We start from the raw sequence: 25264 nt of genomic DNA on the forward strand, positions 1-25264 counted from the left end.
GCTCCTGTGGCCATGAGGACGTCTCAGTGCTAGACTCGGAGAACGTCAGAACCGGAAGAGAGTTTTAGAGATCAGCAGTCTAACCTCCTCATCTTACACAAGGGGAAACCGAGGCCTCGTGGGGGTGACTCACCCAGAGTCTGGCACATACGGGCTCAGCGCCATGATTGCACTTGTCCCAATGTCCTGACCTACTTCTCTGCTCTCAATAATAGTTCTAGCAGCGATGATACATAAAATGTGCAAAAATAGTGAAACAGATGTAAGGAGTGAGTGGGTCAGAGAGTTCATACGGAGCCCTCTCCCGTCTTCAAGACTCTGCCCAGCAGACTTACAAGGATGGCAGGTGTGTGGATGTTTTCAATAGGGAGAAGGTATAGATATCATCATCATCATTGGTCAATTATGAATGTGGGTAAAATGGACTGGCTGTAAAATCTCGCAACCCCATGCTATATGCAGCAGTCTTTGTGAGCTCTGTAAATCCCTGCTGACGTTGACACTACTGAATCTTCTGCTCCTTAGACCTCTATGACGTTCCCCTTTAGTTCCCTTCAGACCTCTCTCTTCTGTTCCTTGTCATCTTTTTAGAGGACTCGTCTTACTCCGGCAGGCTGGTGCTTCCCAGATCTCATCCAGAGCCCATGGCTCTTCTCTCCCCAGGGACTCTCCTTGTGTGATCTTACCTGCTTTATAGGTCTACCTGCCATGGGTGTGTAATGACTCCCAAATCTGGGTTTGTATCCCCAGCCACTCCCCTGTATTTCACAGTCATACTTTAGTGCCAAGTGAGCACCTCCGTGTTGGAAGCTCAAACATAACTGGTCAGAAAGGGAGCTGGCCACCTCCTGCACCGAGGAGCGCTTCTATTTTTAATCTGTTGACCTGGTGTCACTGTTTAATCGGTGGCCTGAGCTGGAAACCTGGAACTCATTTCTGACTCTGATCTGTCTGGGTCAGTCACAGGCCTGCCGTGTTATTTTCCCACGCCCCATACTTCTTCCCTGCTGGCTAACATTGATGCTGAAGGATCAGCCATCACCTCTCGGAAGCCCATTTTCAATGAGAACCCCACCTCCCAAGGATTGAGATATTCTTTCTCTGTGGTCACCAGTTCCCTTGTGCCTCTGGCTCATGGCGCTTAATGTAGTACATTGATACATTCTGTTTATGTGTGTTGATCTCTTGGAAAATGTTTGTAGATACAAAAGCACTGACCATCTCTTTTTCTTTCTTTCTGTTAGGTTAACGTGACAGTGTCGGGTGGACCCACAGTCATCCCAGCGCCCCTCTGGGGGTTGCTGAGAGTGGGACAACATGGAAGAGAGGAAACATGAGACGGTGAACCAAGCTCATGTCCTCTTTGACCGGTTTGTCCAGGCCACCACCTGTAAGGGGACTCTCAAGGCCTTCCAAGAGCTCTGTGACCACCTGGAACTGAAGCCTAAGGACTACCGCTCCTTCTATCACAAGCTCAAGTCCAAGCTTAACTACTGGAAAGCCAAAGCCCTCTGGGCAAAGTTGGACAAGCGGGGCAGTCACAAAGACTACAAAAAGGGAAAAGCATGCACCAACACCAAGGTAAGGGCTTGGTTCCTCTCGGACCCGGGGTCATTGATGTGAGGATTGACCAGATGTCAAAGAGAAGAACTGGGTAGAGGTTTCTACATTGTTGAAACACTGTGAATTCATGACCTTAGTTTGTTGGACTCGCTTGGCCCAGACCCTGTTCTAAGCATATTTCATGTATTTATGTATTAAATATGCAACTATTTAAGAGCAACCCTGAAGTCCAGTGGCATAGGAACTTTTATTTTGCTGGCATGCTCGGTGTGAACCTCACACTGTTAGGAGGATGTAGGTCACTTAGCAGGCCACCGTGCCCTGTTAGTGTCTAATCTGAACATAGCTTCGTGGTTCTTGGAGTACTGTTTTCCATGCTCAGCAGCTGGTAAGGTATAGTATTTGCCAACTTGGGGATTTGCCACAAGCTTCAGACCCCTTCCCATCCATGTTCCAAAGGTTTGTTTTTTAAAATTTTTTATTTTAAGGATGCGGGGTCCAACTCAGGGTTAGGGATACAAATGTTCATTACGCAGGTACCGTTGTTGACGAGGTGTGCCCCCTCTTCCCCAGGCAGACTCCCACTACTGCCAATCCCTTTCTTATAGTATTAGGATAATTGTTTAAGGTCCACTTATGATTGAGAACGTGTGGCACTCAGCTTTCTGTTTCTGTGATAGATCACTGAGTATGATAGACTCTAAATCATCCAAGTTGCTGTGAAGTCCATATGTTTGTCAGATGTTTGTTTTGATTCATAAGAAAGGACCTTGTGAACCGAAGTATTTCTGTTACTTTCTTCATAGTGTAGAGAAACAGGGTTTCCACGAAGCACGTAGACCTGAGCAATGACCTGAGATAGGCACTCACCTGTTCAGGGCAGGGTCTGAGGAAATGGAGAAGAAAAGCCACTTTTCCGACTTCCCTCCTTAGAAGAACACCTGTGAGAAATTTGGAAAAAGCTGGCAGGGACACAACATTTGCAGTTGGCATCATGGCTCTGTTATTATGTCCTTTCACAAGCTTTGATTTGCACAGTGTGAATACTTAGCAACCCAGCCCCAGTGGACTTGCAGTAGGGTAGATATTCACCAGCGGAATTCAAGACATTTGAAGGCATGACTTTTACGAGTGGATCCTGGGCTTGAATTAGGAATAAAAGGAATGCAAAACCAAAAGCATTGCTTGTCTTCCTCCTGCATGATTGGCACAAGTTAATTAGGTATCTTCTCTCACCTTGGGTACTTCTCTGGCGTATGGATTTTCTTTTCTTTTCTTTTTTTGAGTTGGAGACTCATTCCGTCGCCCAGGCTGGAGTGAGCACACTCACAGCCACCCCAGCATCAACCTGCTAGGCTCCAGCGATCCTTCCACCTCAGCCTTTCAAGAAGCTGAAACTACAGGCATGCGTTACCAAGCCCAGCTAATTTTTAATTTTTTTATTGTAGAGATGAGGTCTTGCCAAGTTGCCCAGACTGGTCTTGAATCTGCGGGCAGGCAATCTACTTGCCTCAGCCTCCCAAAGTTCTGGGATTACAGGTTGAGCCACCAAGCCCAGCGAGTATGGATTTTCAAGATTATTTCTGTGAACCTTCAGTCTAGAATTGGGGATTTTGCAACTCTCTTCAGCACCTAAAATTTTGGGATCTTAAAAGTTGCCTCCTGGGAATCAGTTGAGTGGTAGATCCATTCCAGGTATCTAAGATTGCCTAGGCTATGTATCTATAATCTTGTCTCCTTGAGCAGAAATCTGTTTGATTTAGAAACCTTCCAGAAGGTCCTGTCCTGTTGATGTAAGATTAGATGTGCTTTTCATAACATTCGTTGAAGTGATAGCTCATTTAAGTATTTTGCATATCTACCCATTTAAATATGTTGCAGGGCCAGGTACAGTGACTCGCATCTATAATCCCAACACTTTGGGAGGCCGAGGTGAGAGGATTGCCTAAGCCCACTGGTTTGAGACTAGCCTGGGCAACTTGGCGAGACCTCATCTCTACAATAAATCAAAAAATTAGCTGGGCATGGTGGCGCATGCCTGTAGTTCCAGTTACTTGGAAGGCTGAGGCGGAAAGATCACCTGAGCCCAGCAGATCAAGCATGTCACTGCACTCCAGCCTGGGTGACAGAGTGAGACTCCGACTCAAAAAAATATGTTGCAGGTCGAGGGCCATATAGGCTATCCGAGGTGAATATATGCTGGGTTTGTGTCTAGCACTGACAGTTCAGTCATCTCTATCCAGAATCACTAACTCTTTTCTCAAGCCATCGCAGGTCCTCTGCTATGACCCAAATGGACGTGAAGCCTTCTTGGTAGTGGGGAGAATAACCCTATTTGGGAACTTTGGGGAATGATGGTTACAAGATCATGAAACTTGTCTAGAAATGTTCCTCAAGAGTTACTTCCTTTGGCCTGAAAGCAGCTTTGTTTTTCAGTGTCTCATCATTGGGGCTGGCCCCTGTGGTCTCCGCACAGCCATTGACTTATCCTTGCTGGGGGCCAAGGTGGTCGTCATTGAGAAGCGAGATGCCTTCTCCCGCAACAACGTCTTGCATCTGTGGCCGTTCACCATACATGATCTGCGAGGTCTGGGTGCCAAGAAGTTCTATGGCAAGTTCTGTGCCGGAGCCATCGATCATATCAGTAAGTAGACCCGGCTCCCCTGGGGATTCCACCCCAATCTCTACACACTTATTCAGCAGAAAGAGACAGGGAGGTGATCGGAGGAATTCCTACTCCATTCAATCTGTTGTTGTCTCATCAGTGTCTATCTGGTAGCAAGCATACTCTGTTTGGAGTAAAATTACCTGCCATGCAGTGCTTCTGTAATCTAGGACTCTTAACCACAAGCGTATCTTCTGCGAAATGTGGAGATGGGCTTGAGGATTTCTAAGTTAGGCCTCAGATGCTCTCTGAGCTTTTGCAGTGTGTGGGATGGGCCCTGGGGCCAGGCATTGGGAAACAGATGACCACTTTGGTCCTGAATTCTCTGGTAGTCCTTGGTCCTGTGGAAGAAGGACACAGGCTTGCGGCCCTCCAGTGTGATTTGATACATGCTTTCCTACGGTAATAGCGGAGTACTCTGGAGCACGGTCATAAGGAAACCACACTTTGAAGCAGAGTCCTGGCATGGTCATGACTGGCAACGGGGGAATGGGATTTCTTAGGTTAGATGGTTCCTGTTAGGTCCACAGCCAGAACAGCTCTGTTACTCTTGTCATCTCTAAGCTCAGCTGGGCCTGTGCCTTTCTGAGATCCTACAGGGTATAAGGACAAGTTCATGCAATCAGTGATGTTTGACTGTAAGTAGCCTGTCCGAAAAGCAATTCAGAACAGATAGTATGTGCATTATGAAGTTAAAGTCTTTTTTTATTGATTGTCGTTATTGATTCCAGGAAGACTTTATCAAGGAACCTTTGTCCCATGCTCCTCCAGGTGTGTCCTGTAAACACATTCAACCACTAAACTTTTTGCTGTTTTGCAGCAGTGGTTTTTATCAGGCACTGGCCAGCAGCTGCCACATTCCACTGGTAGTGGAAGGGCTCTGCCCATCCGTCGGGCTGTAATTTGTAAAGCATCTTGGAACCCACAGTTGTCTGCAAAAATAAAACATGTGCTAGCACAGGATTTAGTGAGTCTTCGGGACTGTGACTCAGAAGGGTGGTGGTTGTGGTAAGCCGGGAAAAATAACCAAGATGACTTAGAGGAGGATTTGCATGTGCTCCCAGCAGATTAGTCACGGGCTGCAGGTAAGTTTGGTTTTAAGGGCAGATCGAGGGTTGATAATTCACTTAATCTCAGAATTTCTGCCTTTATGTATGGCAGGATTCATTTCGAAGCTGAGGGGGGTCTTAGATCAGGGCTAGATCTTTCTTTCTGTGTACCTGAAGTCACTGTCAGGTCTGGCACCTGGCCAGTACTCAAGGTTGTCAATCATTCTGAGCCTCAGTTTCCACAGCTGTAGACCAGGGGTTGGAAGGGGGGATGGTAAGAAGAAGCGGCTGGACTGTGATTTCCCTTCTTTACTTCATGGGAATGTGTCCCGATCAGTGCGGGAGTGGGATGCAAGGTGCTGTGAGCATCTCAGGAAGCCGTGCAGCAGCTCTGCATGAGATTGTGGAAAACAGGCCGTGGGTGCACATCCTCTGTCTCCTGCGGTGAGATGCTGCTAATATGGTGGCTCTGAGTCAGGGGACGAGGGAAAGGGGTCTCCTGTTGGCCACAATCCCATGCTATCTCAGAGCTTCTGATTGCTCACAATATCTCGCCCACGAGGTGGAAGCAGCCTACGTGTCTCTCCAGAACATCTTTTCCACCGGACTATATCTCCCTTAAAAAGGACGAAAGCCGTTACAGAGCATGGTTTTGAACATTTCCCCTGCCAGACAGACCTTGAGAATCTGAATGAAAGATGTCTAGTAGTAGAGGGGTGGGAGCCTGAGCCATGACCGAGGAAAGGGCACCCCCTTCTCTGTGTGTTCCCACCAACACCTCTGTACTCATCCAGGTATCCGTCAGCTCCAACTCATACTTCTGAAAGTTGCCTTGATCCTGGGCATTGAAATCCACGTCAACGTGGAGTTCCAGGGACTTGTACAGCCTCCCGAGGACCAAGAGAATGAACGTAAGTTGGATTGGATGAGTGAAGAGGGCATGAAAGGACACTGAAGGGTGAGGAACTATGAGAACAAGGGAGAAGCCAGAGGCATCTGTGGGCTGTTTTCAGAACGAGTTGAAGGGGCTGCTGCTTTCACACCGTCTGTGCCTTTGGGGACTTGGCTTGATGAGGAGGCTCTGACACGGTGTAGACAATCACGGGCCCTTGGGTGGTGGGGAAGGTCCCTTGGGATTCTCTTCGGGGCCTTTTTCTTTCTGGAGTTTGTCCCCACTGCTGTTATGCTTAGTACTTTTGGCTCGGAATTTTGTTTTCTGTGGGCCTGGGAGCCTGGAGCTGGTCCTGGCTGGGTGAATGTGGTCTGGGTGGTGACTCCATTATTTGGCTTTGGTCCACAGGGATAGGCTGGCGGGCACTGGTGCACCCCAAAACTCATCCTGTGTCAGAGTATGAATTTGAGGTGATCATCGGTGGAGATGGCCGGAGGAACACTCTGGAAGGTATTGGTTTATGCTCGTTTGCCTGCTCATAGCCAGGTGAAGGCTGTCGTTGCTCCACCCCTGGGGTGGGAGTTTGTGTGACCAGCACTTATGCCTCTAACAGCCTGCACGTGTGCGTCATGCTCTAATTGAATGGTCCCGGGGCTGCTTGCTGGAGCACTAGGAGACAAGCCAGACTTTGAGTGGTTGGCATTGCAGGTTCAATCTATGTCCTACTAAGTTGGTGTCTCCACCCCCCCCTTTTAAATGGAATCCCTAGTACTAAGTAATACTCTGGGTCACAGTGGTTCGCACTTGTAGTCCCAGTACTTTGGGAGGCAGAGGCAAGAGGATTGCCTGAGCCCAAGGTTCGAGACCAGCCTGGACAACTTGGCAAGACCTCGTCTTTACAATAAATCAAAAAATTAGCCAGTGGCGCTCACCTGTGGTTCCAGCTACTTACAAGACTGAGACGGAAGGATCGCCTGAGCCCAGCAGGTTGAAGCTGTGGTGGCCAAGAGAGTGCCACTGCACTCCAGTGTGGGCAACAGAGTGAGACTCCAACTCAAAAAAAAAAAAAAATCCAGGCATGGTGACTCACACCTGTAATCCCAGTACTTTGGGAGAACAAGGCAAGAGGATGGCTTGAGTCCAGGAGTTTGAGACCAGCCTGGGCAAAATAGCAAGACCCTGTCGCAAAAAAAAAAAAGTCTGTGGTGTAGGAGACTTTGAGTTTCTTCCACAATTGTTCTGTCTTTGGTAGGGAAGCACCTTATTTTCAGATAAAGAATAGCTGCCCTAAAATGTTTCCATTGCATCTTGCCTGCCTCTCCCTAATGTCTTCATCAACATTCCCCTTTCATTTGAAGTGTTCCTTCTTCTCTTGCCAGCCATCGCCACCTCCGAAAATTTCTTTCCCTGCAGGATTTCGTCGGAAAGAATTTCGTGGCAAGCTGGCCATTGCCATTACAGCCAATTTTATTAACCGAAATACAACAGCAGAAGCCAAAGTGGAAGAGATCAGCGGTGTGGCTTTTATATTTAACCAAAAATTCTTCCAGGAGCTGAGGGAAGCCACAGGTTGGTGTAGGGGCCTTCAGTGCCATAAGGATGGAAATTTAAACAAGCCCTCTTCACTTTTTTCTTGGGCACTTTGTGGGGTGGAGGCTGTTGATGTCGTTGCTACGCCCTTTGCCTCTCCGTGCTCTCTTCACTCCCAGGCCTGTTCTTGACCCAATGCTTCCCACAGACCTCGCGTCCGCTTCTAGTATTCTTAGTCCTTGCCACAGTGACTGGGCAGCTTGGGGTTTTGTGTTTATTTGTTTTTAAATGTTCATTCTAGGCCAGATGTGGTGGTTCATGCCTGTAATCCCAGAGAGGCTGAGGTGAGAGGATGGCTTGAGCCCAGGAGTTGAAGACCAGCCTGGGCAACATAGCAAGACCTCATCGCTACAAAAAAATTCAAAAATTTAGCTAGGCATGGTGGCACACCCTTATAGTCCCAGCTACTCAGGAGGCTGAGGTGGGAGGATCACCTGAACCCAGGAGGTTAGGCTGCGTGAGCCGTGACCATGCCACCGTACTAGGGCCTGGGCAACAGAGTGAGACTCCAACTTAAAACATATAAAAATAAATTTCTTTCTGTTGTCTGCACCTCCTTCCCACCGCCTTCTTCTATACCATGTTACTAATCATGCTATCGATATAGCAAGCAGCTAGTTGGTAGCTCTCTGGTTTGATTGAGAACCCGACCAGAGGTTTTCTTCCTTAGTTCCGACTGGGACTTGAATGTATAAACCATGGGCCAGCTAGGAAAGAGATTGCTGTGTGATAGCTGTATGATTAACTTATGTATTTTGCTAAACTTACCTTTATTCTCTTTTTTCTAGAACTTGATTTTTTCCCTCGCTACACCTATTTTTTAGATTAATTGAATTAAAAAGTCAGTGATTCACTCCCTGCTTCTAGACATCAAGTTGTCTGTCCTTTCCGTAAGAATTTGGGAGAGCCTTGATGACTATCAAAGAGGCTTAACCTGATAACTAACCCAAACCCTCTTTAGAGCTTAGCCTCCTTTTTTGTTGTTTTGTTTTGGTTTCCCCTCCTTATCGTTCTGTTAACCATCAGTCCTCGTTTTTAAAATCATCTGGGGTGTCGAGTGAATGCTAGAATGGCACAAAGAGAAACAAAACTCCTCTTCTTTTTATGAATCCATGTTGCAGGAAGAGAGAATCTGGGCTTAGACAGCTTTCCCCCTGGAGTTTTATAGCCCTTGTCTCTAGACTATGCACAACCCTTCCGGCTACCTTAATGTAACTTCATCTCAGCGAACTCTTAACACACACACACGTTTGTTTTCTGACCCAGGTATCGACTTGGAGAACATCGTCTACTACAAGGATGACACGCATTATTTTGTTATGACAGCCAAAAAACAGAGTTTACTGGACAAAGGGGTGATACTGCATGTAAGCAATGGATTTCCTTCAGACCTCTTTTTTGGTTAATGTGATCACCAAGAGAAAGCGTTTTATTGTCTGATGGCTTTTCCTGAAAGAGAATGAAATGAGCACTGAATGCATCTTCTGGTAACCCCTGATGTTTTTCAGCTTGACTTTAACAGTGTTTATTATGACTGATTTCAAATGTAACAACAGTGCGAAGAATAGTATGATGAACCTTTATGCGCCCATCATCCAACTTTAACAATTCTCAACACGCAGCCAATGTCGTGTCAGAAATACTTCAGCACACTCCTGTTCTTGCCATTGAGTTGTTTCAAAGCAGGTCTCAGATAGCATTTCATGCATAAATATTCTGTTCGATTTTAGGTGATATGTGGTTCTAGTGAGGTCCACATGTGATCAATTACTGACTGGTGAACAGGACATGTTTTGGGAGGGAGGATGGTAGAAGGAAGTAAGGAGTTTGACCGAGAAGCAATAATTGTGCCCTGAAGATAAGGATCTGAAATACAAAATTAGAGAATCACAGGGTGCATGGTTCCTCAAGGAGAGTTTCTTACATCTTATTTGGTCTCATTGGTCTGAATATGAAAACTACTGTCCCCATGTGACAAGGAGGACAGAAGCAAAGTGGTACCAGAAGCACTGATTCAGGCTTGAGAGTTCCCACCAGAGACTCACAGCTGAGCTTCAGGGGATCCTTTGTCTTCGCAGGATGATAATGAATCAGGTCACTTTAGTCTGAGTGACACTGCTGCCTTATCTCAGAGCAGCGTGGGGTGTGAGCTGGCTAGCACATGCCTCAGCTCAGAGACCCGTTTCCATCCGGGAGTCTTGGGTCTGTTTCTCAGCACAGCGACCCTATAGTGTGCAGGGAGAAACAGGACAAAGCAGCCTGGCAGCTCATTCTCCCAAAAGCAGAAGCAAGATGTATTTGGTCAGCTGCTTCATAAAATTGGTTTGCTGGTTATCTGGGACTCCATAGGAGTTACATTGCTTTCAATAAGAGGGAGCCAGTGAAGCAGTTAGTCTGCCTTGGGCCTAAATGACTACTTAAATCTGCCGTCTAGGCAGAAATGTGGTTATCAGTGGAAATTAGATAGGAGCCATCTAGAACGCCAAGACCTGATTTACTTTTCCTTTCTATGTGTTTGTTTGGGCGGCAGGGGCCATGCCTCCTTGTGTGCTGTTAAACACTAAACCCATTGTAGCCACTTGCTCAGTGTTGAGCAAACAGTACTCCCAGGACTAACCAGAGTGTTTGTGTTTTGGCTTTGACATCTTGTAGTGGTGGCTGCAAGGACCATCAGGGGCCCTTAGAAGCCATAGGCCCCACTTTAGGAGAATAAAGACTTGGTTCCGTTTGCCAGGAACCTCCTAAACAGAGACGGAATTTTTCGGTCCTCTGGGTAGAGAGCCCAGTTTCTCTTGTCATTGTCCTTCATTGGTGGGTTTCGGTAGAGACTTTCAGAGGCTTACTTATTATTTTGAAAACCTTTGTTTCATTTGCAGTGTATTCCTTCCCAGCCTCCTGGGCTGTTGCCCCACCTTCGTATCTTGGCACTAGAGCTCTCGGATGTTTCCGGTCGGGTTCATGAGTTAGCTGTATGTTTCATGGGTTTCCCTTTGCCCGTTTGCTTACTACCCAGAAGATAACGATTGCCAATGATAACAAACTATAAAATGCTTTTTCAGTTCTCAAAGTACCAGTGCATAAATTTATATTTAGAACAGCTCGCCGGGCTCGGTGGCTCAGCCTGTAATCCCGCGCCTGGGGAGGCTGAGGTGAGTGGATTGCCTGAGTCCGCGGGTTCGAGACCCGCCTGGGCAACTTGGTGAGACCCCATCTCTATAATAAATCAAAAAATTAGCCGGGCGTGGTAGCGCGCCTGTAGTTCCAGCTACTTGGAAGGCTGAGGCGGAAGGATCTCTGGGGCCCAGCAGGTCGAGGCTGCGGTGGCCGGGAGCAGCCACTGCACTCCAGTCTGGGCGACAGAGTGAGACTCCAACTCAAAAAATAAAGAACAGCTAAATACAAAGGTGGATTGGACAAAATCAAAGGAGTAGTGATTTGCTCCAAGTTAATGGAAAAGCCACGACTGTGTGTTTAGAATGCTCTCCTGGGAACAGCTCCCCTTTCTTTCAAACTCTACGAAAGCTTTAGGTTTGAAATATGAGTTCATGTTAGGGGACAGGAGAGGCTGCAACACTGGGCTGTGTCCTGCCATATGGAGGAGCATGGCTCTGGCTGACCTTGGGCAGCCCTGCCGGGGCTCCTCCATCTCAAGCACTTCTCTCTCTGGAGACAGGACTACGCCGACACAGAGCTCTTGCTCTCCCGAGAGAATGTGGACCAGGAGGCGCTGCTCAACTACGCCAGGGAGGCGGCGGACTTCTCCACCCAGCAGCAACTGCCCACTCTAGATTTCGCCATCAATCACTACGGGCAGCCCGACGTGGCCATGTTTGACTTCACTTGTATGTACGCCTCCGAGAACGCCGCCTTGGTGCGGGAGCAAAATGGACACCAGCTATTAGTGGCTCTGGTTGGGGACAGCCTCCTGGAGGTGAGTGCTACGGGTGGCAGCACTTTCTGGTGGAGGCGGTCGTCATTTAGAATGAATCTGAGCATCCTGGTTGTAAGATCAGAGTCTACTGTGGTGTACAGCCCAGGCAGGCTCCCTGCAGGAATCACACCAGGCAGGAGGGGAAGGTGGCAGGCTGCCAGGAGCTCAGACCTACTAAGGACGGGTGGAGACTGTGCCCCTTCGGGGACTTGCCCCTCTACCAATTTGGGAAGCAGAGAAGTTTGTTATCTGAACGGTTGCCAAACAGTTCCTGCCAACAGCAAATTCTTTCTTTGTTACTTAGTTTAGTTTGAGTTTTGAGAGGTGACTTATTTTAATTCTTTCTTTTTCTGTTCTCCTTCGTAGCCATTCTGGCCGATGGGTACAGGAATAGCCCGGGGCTTTCTAGCTGCTATGGACTCTGCCTGGATGGTACGAAGTTGGTCTCTGGGAACAAGCCCCTTGGAAGTCCTGGCAGAGAGGTAATGGGAATTAACCCTGGGCGCTTCCAGGAGAAAACTGGGAAGGAGTAGTTTAGTCTTCAGGCAGGGTACACATAAGATGTTTTCATATTTAAGAGATATGGGGCGGTCCGGCCTCGGTGTCTCAGCCTGTAATCTCAGCACTTTGGGAGGTTGAGGCAAGAGGATTGCCTGAGCCCACGGGTTTGAGACCTGCCCGGGCAACTTGGCAAGACCTCATCTCTACAGTAAATCAAAAACTAGCCGGGCATGGTAGCACGCACCTGTAGTTCCAGCTACTTGGAAGGCTGAGGCAGAAGGATCGCCAGAGCCCAACAGGTCGAGGCTGTGGTGGCCGGGAGCGTGCCACTGCACTCTAGTCTGGGCGGCAGAGTGAGACTCCGACTCAAAAATAAATGAATAAAAGATAAGGGGCAAGATAGTATGCCATAAAATTTATAGAAACCGAAAGATTAATCTACTGCTTGTCTGTTATCCCTTTCCAGTGTTGGAGAGGAAATTAAAAGTGGCTTTGAATTAAAAGGAAAATACCAAACTGCTCGTAAACGTTTCTCCAACCCCTAACTGTCAGATATTTTGAAGCAGATTTTGAAAATGAGATGAAAACTCTAGGATCTGCTTGCTGATAAAGAACCAATGCCTTGACCGGAAGAATGAGAGGGAGGTGAAACTGGTGGTTGATATCAGTTTATTCTCCATCTTTACTTAAGGCATCCTGGCTAAATGTAATGGCAAGTTCTAGTTTGATATATGATTTTCTTAAAAACGGAAGTAAGTATTGGCATATTTGAAAAAACAAAACATGAAATGAGTTGCTTTTTGACTTAGCCTCAGGCATCTGTAATTGCTGACAGCATTGCACCTGTTCTCCCTGGCTCCCACCCAGTCCAGTGCTGGTGGAATCATTGAGTTGGTAGGTCTGGGAAGCAAGGGCTGATGGAGAGTTCAAGAAAACTGGTCAGGGATGAGGATTTGTCATGAACTTCAGATAATCTGATGGGCTGTCCAAAACAGAAATACGTAAAAGGAGGGGGAAGTATCTCTGGTGCTTTTCCCTGCTGTGAGTACATTGCTGTATGTTATTGCAGGGAAAGTATTTATAGGTTGCTGCCTCAGACCACCCCTGAGAATGTGAGTAAAAACTTCAGCCAATACAGCATCGACCCTGTCACGAGGTACCCCAATATTAACGTCAACTTCCTCCGGCCAAGCCAGGTAAGAGTCTTCCAGTCACCTCTCTCCTTCTGGGCCCATTCTCAGGCCTGATCAAAACTGTGACAAACCGAGATGCAGATAGCTGTTAGTACCAAACATATGCAGGGCACTGTTTTAGTAATCCAAGTAGATGTTTCTCTGAATTAGTGGAGGTAGATACTATTTTCCATCAACAAATTGATCGTCCAAAGCATAGAATTGCCGAATGGCCAAGATCAAACATGATAAAGATGGTGGGTCCAGGACTGGATGTCACATCTTCTCATTCAAATCGCATATTATAGGAGAAAGAGTACTTGTCAGGGATGTGACTTCCACTTGCATTGTAGCATTATTGTTTCTATTCACCTGTGAGTAGGACAGGTGATTTACTGTCTTGGAACCTCAATTTCATCTCCTGAAAAATGGAAGGAATGATCCCTGCCCACTTACAGGACCACTGTGAGGGCAAATGGGATTGTTCACTTGAAAGAATAAAAGGATAAAACATTCCCTACTAATAAAAAACATTATAAGTTAGTTGATTTTTTTTTTTTTTTTGGTGCTACTGAGATGTTTCTCAAAAATTCCTGAAGCTACTCTGTACTGCATTAAGAATGACATCCTATGAAGCATAATGACACTAAAGAATGAGACAAGGCCAGGCATGGCGGCTCACGCCTATCATCCCAGCACTTTGGGAGGCCAAGGTGGGAGGATTGGTTGAGCCCAGGACTTCGAGACCAGCCTGAGTGGTATAGTGCGACCCTGTCTTTCCAAAAATAAAGAACAATTTGCCGGATGTGGTGGTATGTGCCTATAGTCCCAGCTACTCGGGAGGCTGTGGCGAGAGGATCACTTTGAACCCAGGAGTCTGAGGATGTGGTAAGCTGTGATCATGCCACTGCACTCTAGTCTGGGTGACAGAGTGAGACTCTTGATGCAGAAAAAAAATGGTGGGACCCTTTTAGAAAGCAGTCTGCTTGATCTATCTGCTTACGTTCTGGTATAATTTTCTACTCACTTCCTAATTGAAGTTTAGGCCATTTGTGTGCATATGTGCTGAGTTCTTAAGGTGTCCATAAAATCTACTGTTAATTAATGGTCCAACAGAGACTCGAAGTGACCTCGATGGTTAGGTGCCTAGCTTTCAGCACAACTTCTTACAGTTAATATGCGTTTGTTCCTCTGTGACCCCATTTCATTCCATAAAGGATTTAAAGGTCATCGTCATCATCTCTGTCTAAACTTGGCCCAACCTGCTATTCCAATCTTTCATCTCAGCCGTTCTGCTCCTAGGTGAGAATTTGTTACCTGGTGTTTGATTGTCCTTCTGTTTGACTATATAACCTTCTGCCAGGTGCGCCATTTATATGATACTGGAGAAACAAAGGATATCCATCTGGAAATGGAGAACCTGGTAAATTCCCGAACTACTCCAAAGTTGACTCGCAACGGTGAGTTCAAGCAGTGGTCTTTTGAAGTGCAGGTAACCTTCGGAAACAGCTGTGCTTATGCATTGCACCGGTATATGTCTAAGGCAGCGACTCTCAATCAGGGATGATTTTGCCCTCCAGGGGACATTTGGTGGTATCTGGGGACATTTCTGATTGTCATTATTGGGAGCGGGTGCTACTGGCCTCTAGTGGGTAGAAGCCATGGATGCTACCAAACATCCTATAATGCAGGCAAAAGACAGATCCCAACAACAAAGAATTACCATGGTCTAAGGTATTATGAGGGTATAGAGATAAATCAGATACAGAAGCTGGGGGTAGGGGACAGAGGGAGGGAGAGAGCTAAGGTTTGGGGGAAGACTTTGTGGAAGAATGGTGGCATTTTAGCTAGATCCTGTGACATTGTCTAGGATACAGTGACAAAGGTGAAGGCCACTTCATATTTCATGTGTATGGAAGGCCCCTGAAGACTTTTTTGGGAAAGAGAATGACATGAGCACACCTAGTCAGCCACATGTGAGAAGAAATGGAAAAGGGACGTGCCAGAGGCAGGGACACCTGTTGGAAGGACGTTGAGGTGGCCAGGCTGAAGGTGGGAAGGGCCCCAACTAGTACTGATGCTGGGGACAGAGAAGGGAGGAGGCAGGAGAGGAAAATTCAGATTCTGGGGCCAGGCCAAGTGAAAGCCAGTCCCAGCTTTGCCATTTGGCCTTGAAGAGGCGATTGATCCTCTCTGACCTTCATTTTCTTTGTGAAGTGAGGGTAGCAGTACCTGCCTCCCATGAGATCATGAGGGCTCTGTGACTGTAGAGTGTGCTTACAACAGTGCCTGGCCTCCCTTGTTGACTCCATAAGAGAGAATGGTAAATACCCAGGTGTGGTGGCGTGTGCCTGTAGTTCCAGCTACTTGGAAGGCAGAGGCAGAAGGATCACGTGAACCCAGCGGGTCAAGGCTGCGGGGGCCATGAGCGTGCCACTGCACTCCAGCTTGGGAAACAGTGTGAGACTCCAACTTGGAAAAAAAAAGAATGGTCAAAAGGCAGAGTCAAGGGGTGGTTGATGGCCCTGTGGGGCAAGAGGTAGGTGTTGTTTGATGGTGCTGCGTCAGGGTAGACAGGGCGGTGGGAGAGTCAAGAAGGTTTGAGTTCCATCTGGACATTTTGAATTTGACATGCCATTGGGACATTGAAGTATGAATGAGAACAGGCAATGAGAAGCATTTTCATTTTCTCCACTGGTGTCATCTCCTTGAAAGCAGAGAGTGTATTTTTATTCGGTGTTTATTATCTTAGAGTCTGGAATATTGAAGTTGCCCGTGCATATTGGATAATCAGATATCCAGACTACCAAACATCCTGTAATGCATGCAAAAGACAGTTGATTTCTGAGCCAAGAGATGGCACCAGAAGTGGTTCTATGTGTAGTTCTAGAATATATTTTCACTATGACAAACCTAAATGAAATGGGATTTTGATGATACACAGTTTTGAGTCTTATGTTCACAAATTGCTAAATGACTTAGCACAAAGCTAAATATTTTCAGCTGCCCTAGGTAAAGGAACAGACTTTCTGGAGTAGAAATATTTCACAGATTATCTTAAGCAATCCATATCAGATCTCTTTTGATATGATTAAGAGAAGGATTTTTATAAAGGCTGTTTGAGTTTTGGAAGATATTTCAGTGAACCCCAAAACATCCAAGGGTATGCGTTTGCCTGTTCGTTTTTCAAGATGTGATAATGTATAGTACAAAGGGCCAAATGTGGCCCTGGGTATCTTCTGGCCTGGGTCCTCAGCGTTGCCAGCGTGACCCTGCAGTATTTCTTCACTTGGCAAACTGTTCAGTACTTTGCAAAGTGTAAGAGATGGCTTGGTTTGCGTCTGGTTGAGTGTGCTGCCAGATAGGATGGAACCTTTTCTAATCTAATCTTCCCGATGTTCCTTTGGAAGGAAAAGCCTTCCTCAGCCAATTGCAAGGCAACTAACTCCCCAGGGAAATCCTAGAACGGCTGCCAGTGAGGGTGATCACTCAGTAGGTGGCGCTCTTCCATCTAAGTCAGCATCTGGGAGAGCCATAGCGACGCTGGGCTTCAGCACGGTCAGGCCCCGGTCACCCCAGCTGTGACTGTGTCAGTCGATTAGGATGGACATTGACCCGAGTCTGGAAAAATGGGTAGTTTCTTTTCTACCTAAAATTCCGTGTCACACTACCAGTTACATAAGCTTCTTTCTCACTGTTTTCTTTTGAATGACAGTCTTTCTGTGACTATTTTGTCCCTACCCTCAGCAATTTTTCCAAAAGGATATGTGGACTGCAAAGAGAATCCTATATCAGCGTTACCAGGTGACCACAGTTCCATTAGTAAATTTTTGTTTGTTTGTTTCAGAGTCTGTAGCTCGTTCAAGCAAACTGCTGGGTTGGTGCCAAAGGCAGACAGATGGCTACGCCGGGGTAAATGTGACAGATCTAACCATGTCTTGGAAAAGCGGCTTGGCCCTTTGTGCGATTATCCATAGATACCGGCCTGATCTAATGTAAGTAATGGCCAAACTTTGTGTTTTAGCTTATTTCCCCAAGGATCTCACAGCATCCTGCTATCAAGTAGCCAAATGTTGTCCTTTTTCCTAGAATAAGGAACATAGTAAGAGACCTCTTAAAGGCAGTGGTTTTGATTTAGTTATATTTAAAACTCTCTATGTCAGGGACCATATAGCTCAACCTAGGAAGGATTAGCTGAGTTTTTAAAACCATAGCACTCACAAGTAAAAAGTTCTAACACCCACCTGGGCCTGTTAGCTTTCCACAAAGGAAAACTCTGTTTATTGGCCCCGGGTTGAACTCTTCATTTCGGCCAGCTATCTCTCCAGTCCTATTGGTCACAAGGGAAACCTGGCTAGAACATTTGGCTAGCTCAAGGCAAATATGTCACTACTGACAAAACAAAACACAATGAATGCTTGCCCGATTTATGATGGTTCATTGGTATTTTCTCTTCATTAAAGACTGCACTTTTTGCAGACATCCTCTGCCAAGATCACGAAACTAATGTTGTCCTATCCACCTGTGCGAGTAATATCTCTACTGTATCAAAATCAGTACACCAGGATGACCCCAGGTCAGCTGCAGGGACCAGCGCACTCCGGTTTCCCCTGTCGGCATTTGTTACCATGGAAGCCAAACAAAAAGGTTCAGAAACAGAAGCAGAGCGTGTTGACTTATTATTTTGGCTGCCTGTACTTTTTATCATTAGGTCCACTTAAGGGCCCGATTTCTGTTTGTTTTGTTTTAATGATTAAGAAATCCTAAAAGATGTAGTCCCTATTTATATGACAGTTATAAGCTGATGAGGCAAGAGCTAGTCAAAACAGCCTTGCACAGTGTGGATTAAAAATGGGGATTTCTGATGTGTGTGAGCGAAGGTAAGTGAGTGACCTGGCGCTCCTGTCCCTTAGCTCATCCAGAAGTTGGTAAAAGATAAGTGAAAATAGGACTTCTTTACTCCCATCAAAGCAGGGGGTTGGGGAGGGAGAACAGTTTGGGAAAAATTGTCACAGGGCATAAAATTGCTTCAGGGGATAGGCCAGGTGCATCAGCTCTATTCCAAAGGGAAGGCAAGAGAAAGGACTCAGGCAAAGGTATTGAGGGAACCTAGCGGGGGGTGGGAGGGCGGTCCTGTTCAAACAGGAGCCAGAGGATGCCTGGACCAGGTCTAGGGGACCATCTTTTAGCAGAACACAGAGTAGTGAGGAGATACTTGGCACTGCTTAGACGGCAGTGTCTTCATTCCAGCTGCGTCTCTATAGCGTAATAGGCTTAACCTACAGGGAGAAGGAATTTGAAAAAATGCAACGAGGTCAGTGGGTTCATACAAAATAAGGGCTGCCAGGTTAACCTGAAGTCATCTAAAGAAGATTGCCGTCAGTTCTTCACTCTGAATAGCAAGAAGCTTAAAACCCCGTAGGAAACGTCTGTTAATGTAAGTACTCGGGGAAATTTAGGAGATGTTGCAATGAAAGAATCTTATGAGAAAGGTTTTGGAATTTCCCCGTAAAGAGAATGCGGAATAGGATTTACTAGAGCTGATTTAGTACATTAATAGCTTGTCAGGTTCCAGGCCCATGGTGGGTGATAGGCCTAGGCCTTTAGTCTGATCCAAATTTTTATCTTTATTTGACATTAGTGTAATATGTACAGACCACACACAAGGTGTGAGAGAGCACACATTAAAGAAAGTTCCTGTTCTAGAGCTTACATTTTATTTGTTTATTTTTATTTTATTAATTAATTGACTTCTTTTTTTTAATTGGAGTCTCATTCAGTCACCCAGACTGGAGTGCAGTGGCCGTTCCCGGCCACCACAGCCTCGACTTGCTGGGCTCCAGCAATCCTTCCGCCTCAGCCTTCCAAGTAGCCGGAACTACAGGCGCGTGCTACCACATCTGGCTAATTTTTTTGATTTATTGTAGAGATGAGGTCTTACCTGCCCAGGCGGGTCTCAAACCTGCGGGCTCAGGCAGTCCACTCACCTTGGCCTCCCAAAGTGCGGGATTACAGGCTGAGCCAAGCCCGGCCAATTAATTGACTTTTGAGCCAGTCTTACTCCATCGCCCAGGCTGGAGTGTGGTGGCACAATCGCAGTTCACTGTAGCCTCAACCTCCTGGGCTCAGGTGATCCATCTGCCTCAGCCTCCTGAATAGCTAGGATTATAGGCACCACCACACCTGGCAAATTTTTAAATTTTATTTTATAGGGAGAGGGTCTTGCTATGTTGCCCAGGCTAGTCTTGATCTCTTGGACTCAAGCAATCTTCCTACCTCAGCCTTGCCAAGTGCTGGGATTACAGGCGTGAGCCACCATGCCCGACCTTTGAGCTTGCATTTTAGTGAGACATTTATGTTAATGAAAAAATGAGAGTAGTTTTCAACTTTCTCCCTTTAATGAATAGATCTTCAATCAATTCTTTTTGAGGGTGTGTTTTTTCATTAGTAAAAGGAAGGAGAGCAAGAGGTGAGATAGTCAGGTTTGCTTTTGGATTTTGGTAATGTACCACGCCCTGGGTTTTGGCTGAATGACTGAGAAATGACAGTGCCTTCATGAATCCTGTGTTTTCTGGTTTGGGGACAGTCAACCCATGTTGATACATTTTCCTCATCCTGTTTCTCAGAGATTTTGATTCTTTGGATGAGCAAAATGTGGAGAAGAATAACCAACTGGCCTTTGATATTGCTGAGAAGGAACTGGGCATTTCTCCCATCATGACAGGCAAAGAAATGGCCTCCGTGGGGGAGCCTGACAAGCTGTCCATGGTGATGTACCTGACTCAGTTCTACGAGATGTTCAAGGACTCGCTCCCCTCCAGCGGTAAGGCCCGGCAGCCGCCGGTGTGCGCGCCCGCGTTCCTTGCTCTGCAGTGGCCTGTCTGTTCTTGCTTCCAGCCGCCCTCATCCACGCCACCCAACACAAACCTGAGCTGCCTGTGTGTTTTACTGGTGGGCCATCAGGAGAAGTCTCTGGAACTTGCTCCTTTATCTTCCCATCTCTAGCTGCATCCTCGACTGTTACTTCTTCCCCAGATCTTTCTTACGGAATCCACAAGGATGCAAAAAGAATTAATTCGCATGCAAACTCTTTCTTCTTGACTTTACCACTTTCTCATACCCTTCCTCCCAGAACCAGCCTTTTTGGAAAAGTGACTGATCCTGTGGCCTCTGTTTCCTCTCTTCCTAAACTTGGCGATACGCTCTAGTCCAGCTTCTCTTGGTACCACGCCACTGAAGATGTTCTCTTCGGTCTGAAAGAGTCACCACAGTCGGATTCTTTTCTCATTCTTGTCGCACATGTGCTTGGCTTTTCTGCAGAGTCAGCACTGTGGAACGATGTCCTTTTTGTTCTTGACATGCCCTCATCTTCTTGCCATGCAGGCTCATTCTTCTTTCTCCTGTAGCTTTGCCTTCTCTGGCTTCCTTTTCTGTACTTCCTCTGAGCATTTCCCAAATATCTTCCCTTGGCCCTCAGCTTGCTACCTCAATCTATCACAGTGCCACAAAAAATCTTCCTTTTGTCCTTAACTGTCCTTGGAGTAAGTGTGGCATAATGCTTAACAGTGTTGACTGTGGTGTCTGACCTGGGTTTATGTCCCCATACTTCCACTTGACCTTAAGCAATTTACTAAATTTCCTTGTGTGTTGGTTTCCCCAAATGTAAAATGGAGATAATATATATAATTACCCTTGGATGTACTAAGAAGAATATTTGGCAGATGGAGGCACTTAATAAATGTGAGTGATTTGCTAATAGTTAATTACAGTTTTTAAAAATGTATTCTATTTTTTTTGTAGAGACACAGGGTCTTGCTATTTGACTAGGTTGGTCTTGAACTCTTGGCTTCAAGTGATCTTCCTGCCTCAGCCTCCCAAAGTGCTGGGACTATAGGTGTGAGCCACCGCGCCTGGCTTATTTATTTTTTTGAATTGAGGTCTCATTCTATTGCCCAGACTGGATTGCAGTGGCACAATCACAGCTCACTGCAGTCTCTACTTCCTGGGCTCAGGCAGTCTTCCTGCCCTATCCTCCCAAGTGGCTGAAACAGGCTGCACCACCAAGCCCAATTTGTTTTTTTGTTTTTTGTAGCGACATGGTCTCACTGTGCTGCTGAGGCTAGCTAACTGCTATTTTTTTAATTTCTATTATTACTAATAAAACATCGAAATCCACAAAATGTGTGGTACCCTCCCCCCTTGTGTCTTCTAGTCCATGTACTCTTATAGGCATCTGTGGCTTTTTCTGATTAGATATACAGTTCTTACAACAGAAATCCACAACTCTAACATGAATGTACCCATTCAGGGAGACCGCCCCCACATCAGCTCAGAGCACACATCTGCATATACTCAAATCAACGACCCAAGTTACACAGCTCTTGAATTTTTTCTCTCCCTCTGTTTCTCTCTGTCCTGAAATTTTTATGACAGAAGGGAGACGTCAACACTCTGCTGTAGCTAACAATCACAGCCAGATCCCAACTTTTTTTTTTTTTGAGTCAGAATCTCACTCTGTCACCCAGGCTGGAGTGCAGTGGCATGCTTGTGGCCACTGCAGGTAGCCTAGACCTGCTGGGCTCAGGCGATCCTTCCGCTTCAGCATTCCAAGTAGCTGGAACTATAGGAGTGCACCACCATGCCTGGCTAATTTTTTGTTTTGTTTTGTTTTGTTTTGAGTTGGATTCTCACTCTGTCGCCCAGACTGGAGTGCAGTGGCCGCTCCCAGCCACCGCAGCCTCGACCTGCTGGGCTCTGGTGATCCTTCTGCCTCAGCCTTCCGAGTAGCTGGAACTACAGGCACGCGCTACCACACCCGGCTAATTTTTTGATTTATTGTATAGATGAGGTCTCGCCAAGTTGCCCAGGTGGGTCTTGAACCCACGGGCTCAGGCAGTTCACTCACCTCGGCCTCCCAGTGCGTGGGATTACAGGCTGAGCCACCGAGTTCGGCCTAATTTTTTTTATTTATTGTAGAGACAAGGTCTCGCTGTGTTGCTCAGGCTAGTCTTGAACCTCTGAGCTCAGGCAATCCTCTTGCCTCCACCTCCCAAAGTGCTGGGATTGCAGGCGTGAGCCACCATGCCTAGCCAATCCCAACTTTTAAAAAACAAAAGTGCAGATTTTGATAACCAAAGTAGATCAGGGGAAAAGCGTTGCTTTTGTTTTTGTGGATGGACAAGAGAAGGCTCAGCGTTCAGACCTGAGTGTGTATTTCCTTCACGGAGTTTCCTGCTGAGATCTGCATGTTTTTGTCACAGCTGACGAACCTTTAGAGTATTCTGAGCTTCCACGAGCCACCTGCAAATGGAGAATGGTTCTGGTCAGAAGTTTGCAACACCCTCCAGGGCTGTCCTTGACCATCTCTGGTTTCTGTTCACAGACGCCTTGGACCTGAATGCTGAGGAGAAAGCCGTCCTGATAGCCAGCACCAAATCCCCCATCTCCTTCCTAAGCAAACTTGGGCAGACCATCTCTCGCAAGCGTTCTCCCAAGGTGTGTCAAGGAACATTTTCACTAGCTGTAAAACTAATGGCAGGGTCTGATGTCTAGAATAATGCAATTTCTTTCCTCTCTTGGTACAGGATAAAAAGGAAAAGGACTTGGATGGTGCTGGAAAGAGGAGGAAGACCAGTCAGTCAGAGGAGGTGAGATTCAGCTGGGATTTGCTAGAATGATTATACTGAATTGCCCTTTTTGGTTTAAATCCTTGATTTTCACATTGGTATTGCTAGATCATATTCATCCTCTATGAGACTTTCTGGGGGCAGATGCTTTTTCTTTGGGGTTTTGTCTTTACTTTTCTGGAAGGCATCCAGGGAACATACTCATGTGCACGCTCTGGCCTTCTTGAGCCTTTAGAATCACACATTTGGCAGAGTGCAGTGGCATTCCTGGGACATGGCAATCCTGGTACCAGTCTGAGTGCTCTTCATACTGGTATGCATTTCAGAGTCTCGCTGACTCCGAGTAGACATTAGAACCTGGAAGAGAGCTGCAGAGCTCGGCCCAAAGCCAGACTCCCAGCCCCTGTGCTAGGTCCTGGCCACGCTTCTTCTCGGAGGGAAGGGCGTGTAGGGGCCTCCTGTAACAGCCTGGTTCTTGGGGGCTTGGTGTTGATCAGGAGGATGCTCCCCGGAGCCACAGAGAAAGACCGACGCTGGTGAGCACTCTGACGGACAGGAGGATGGATGTCACCGTGGGGAACCAGAACAAAGTCAAGTACATGGCAACCCAGCTGCTGGCCAAATTTGAAGAGAATGCGCCCCCCCAGTCCACCGGCATCCGGAGACAGGTAAGCACTGTCTCACACCTCGCCCTCCAGACTTAGGTCCCACAGGAAGGTGGGATCCTTTCCATCAAATGAGGTGGGCTGTCATAGACCCTGGGTTCATGGGGCCCAGCCTGGCACCTGGCTTTCCCTTGCTTAACTGTGGCAGAGAAGAGCATTTCATGAGTTCACCTAATGCATTTTGGGCTGTTTGATCCTTAGCATTCGGGTCTGAGTTGTCTGTGACCAAATCAGCAGAGGAATCTAAACCATATATATATATATATATTTAAGTTATAAAAGAAATAAATGCTTATGCTGAAAAGTATGATAAAGAGAATGCAGGCAACTATACTTCTATTTCTGTTCGCTGTATTTCTTTTGGTTCTTTTTTTAGTGCATTCTTATTTTCACAGGCGAGGTCATTCTTTACATATATCGTACTTTTCCATCCTGCTCTTTTCATTGAGCTGTGGGTACATTCCCATGTCGTTACAAACTCTTCAGACACATCTTCTAGAATATGTGGGTGCCATGCTCCTCCTAACTGATGCTCTGAAGGTAGACGTTTAGTTGTTTCTCATCTTTCATAGTAAAATACCCAGGTAAACATTCTTGTGATAAAGCCCCTTCTGTGTGTTACAGATATTTCCTAGGATGTTTTCCCAATAATATGAATATTTGGGGTGCAAAATGGTACTCCCACAAGTCACGTGTGAGGGTGCTGGACAGGCGCATTTGACGTGAGGTGTCTTTGTCGGGCCATGTCTCTCCCCTTGCTTGTCTAAAAGGCACTCGGGCTTATAAGAAGGCTGGGATTTTTGAGATTCACACTGAACATTTCATGTCAAACTCTCAGGTGACTGGAGAGAGTAGCCAGAGTACAGAGGCCCAATCTCTGTCTTCTCCATACTCACCAGCCATTATTCCTATGGGCTAAGGGGTTGAGACCAGCTTTGCTTGGAGTCTGGCCATAATTGATTTCTTCTCACATCTAGTCTTTGCACCATTGGCTATTCATGTTCTGGCTTACAGGAAAGATGATATTCATTGAGACATAGTAGAGGTTGCCTAGAGGCTCTGGCAGCGCCAGGTTTTCCCATCTCAAGAGGGGTGGAATATTCTCCATTAAAGGAAGCTTGCCTCAAAGAGAAGATTGCTTTATTGTTTCATTTTGGGTGGGAAGATGAGTTTTCCAAATCAGAATTAGGAGTATAGGCTCAGAGAGCATTGAGCTTGGGTAAAGGATAATGAGAATTACAGCTTCTGTTTCCTTTTTTTTTTTTTTTTTTTTTGCTTTTACTTTAGGGGAGGTTATTTTATTTTCTTCAAATCTGCAACTGTGAAAAATGAATTCTGCCACCACCCCTCTCATGTATAAAGAGTGAATGTCCTCCTTCGAAGATTGAAGGACTATCACGCATTGACTCATATCATAATGGAATAAAAGTAAATTTTACCACCAACAAGATCCTCGCAAGACACACAAAGACATGGACACTAAACAGCATGCTGCTGAAATCACTTCTGGGTCAACACAGAAAACAAGAGAGAAATAAAATGATTCCAGGAAACAAACAAACAAAGATACATCTTATCAGAATATTTGGGATGCTGTGAAATCAGTGTTA

The 25264-nt window shown here is 46.4% G+C and overlaps 1 protein-coding gene across 1 annotated transcript in view; it reads left to right on the top strand.

Moving 5' to 3' along the window:
- Positions 1 to 1245: 1245 nt before the first annotated feature.
- Positions 1246 to 25264, top strand: part of MICAL3 (microtubule associated monooxygenase, calponin and LIM domain containing 3) — a 128900-nt gene continuing 104881 nt past the window's right edge. Inside the window, exons 1-15 of the mRNA XM_008061287.2 lie at positions 1246 to 1581; positions 4000 to 4207; positions 6072 to 6188; positions 6578 to 6679; positions 7583 to 7738; positions 9026 to 9126; positions 11433 to 11690; positions 12057 to 12172; positions 13261 to 13387; positions 14727 to 14823; positions 17211 to 17358; positions 19990 to 20186; positions 22746 to 22858; positions 22948 to 23010; positions 23487 to 23657. Of these exons, the coding sequence (XP_008059478.2) occupies positions 1318 to 1581; positions 4000 to 4207; positions 6072 to 6188; positions 6578 to 6679; positions 7583 to 7738; positions 9026 to 9126; positions 11433 to 11690; positions 12057 to 12172; positions 13261 to 13387; positions 14727 to 14823; positions 17211 to 17358; positions 19990 to 20186; positions 22746 to 22858; positions 22948 to 23010; positions 23487 to 23657 (2238 nt within the window). The 5' untranslated portion in view covers positions 1246 to 1317. The remainder of the gene's footprint in view (positions 1582 to 3999; positions 4208 to 6071; positions 6189 to 6577; positions 6680 to 7582; positions 7739 to 9025; positions 9127 to 11432; positions 11691 to 12056; positions 12173 to 13260; positions 13388 to 14726; positions 14824 to 17210; positions 17359 to 19989; positions 20187 to 22745; positions 22859 to 22947; positions 23011 to 23486; positions 23658 to 25264) is intronic.

Source organism: Carlito syrichta, unplaced genomic scaffold (genome assembly GCF_000164805.1).
Source record: "Carlito syrichta isolate Samal-C Ts95f unplaced genomic scaffold, Tarsius_syrichta-2.0.1 Scaffold305189, whole genome shotgun sequence".
NCBI classification, from domain to species: domain Eukaryota; kingdom Metazoa; phylum Chordata; class Mammalia; order Primates; family Tarsiidae; genus Carlito; species Carlito syrichta.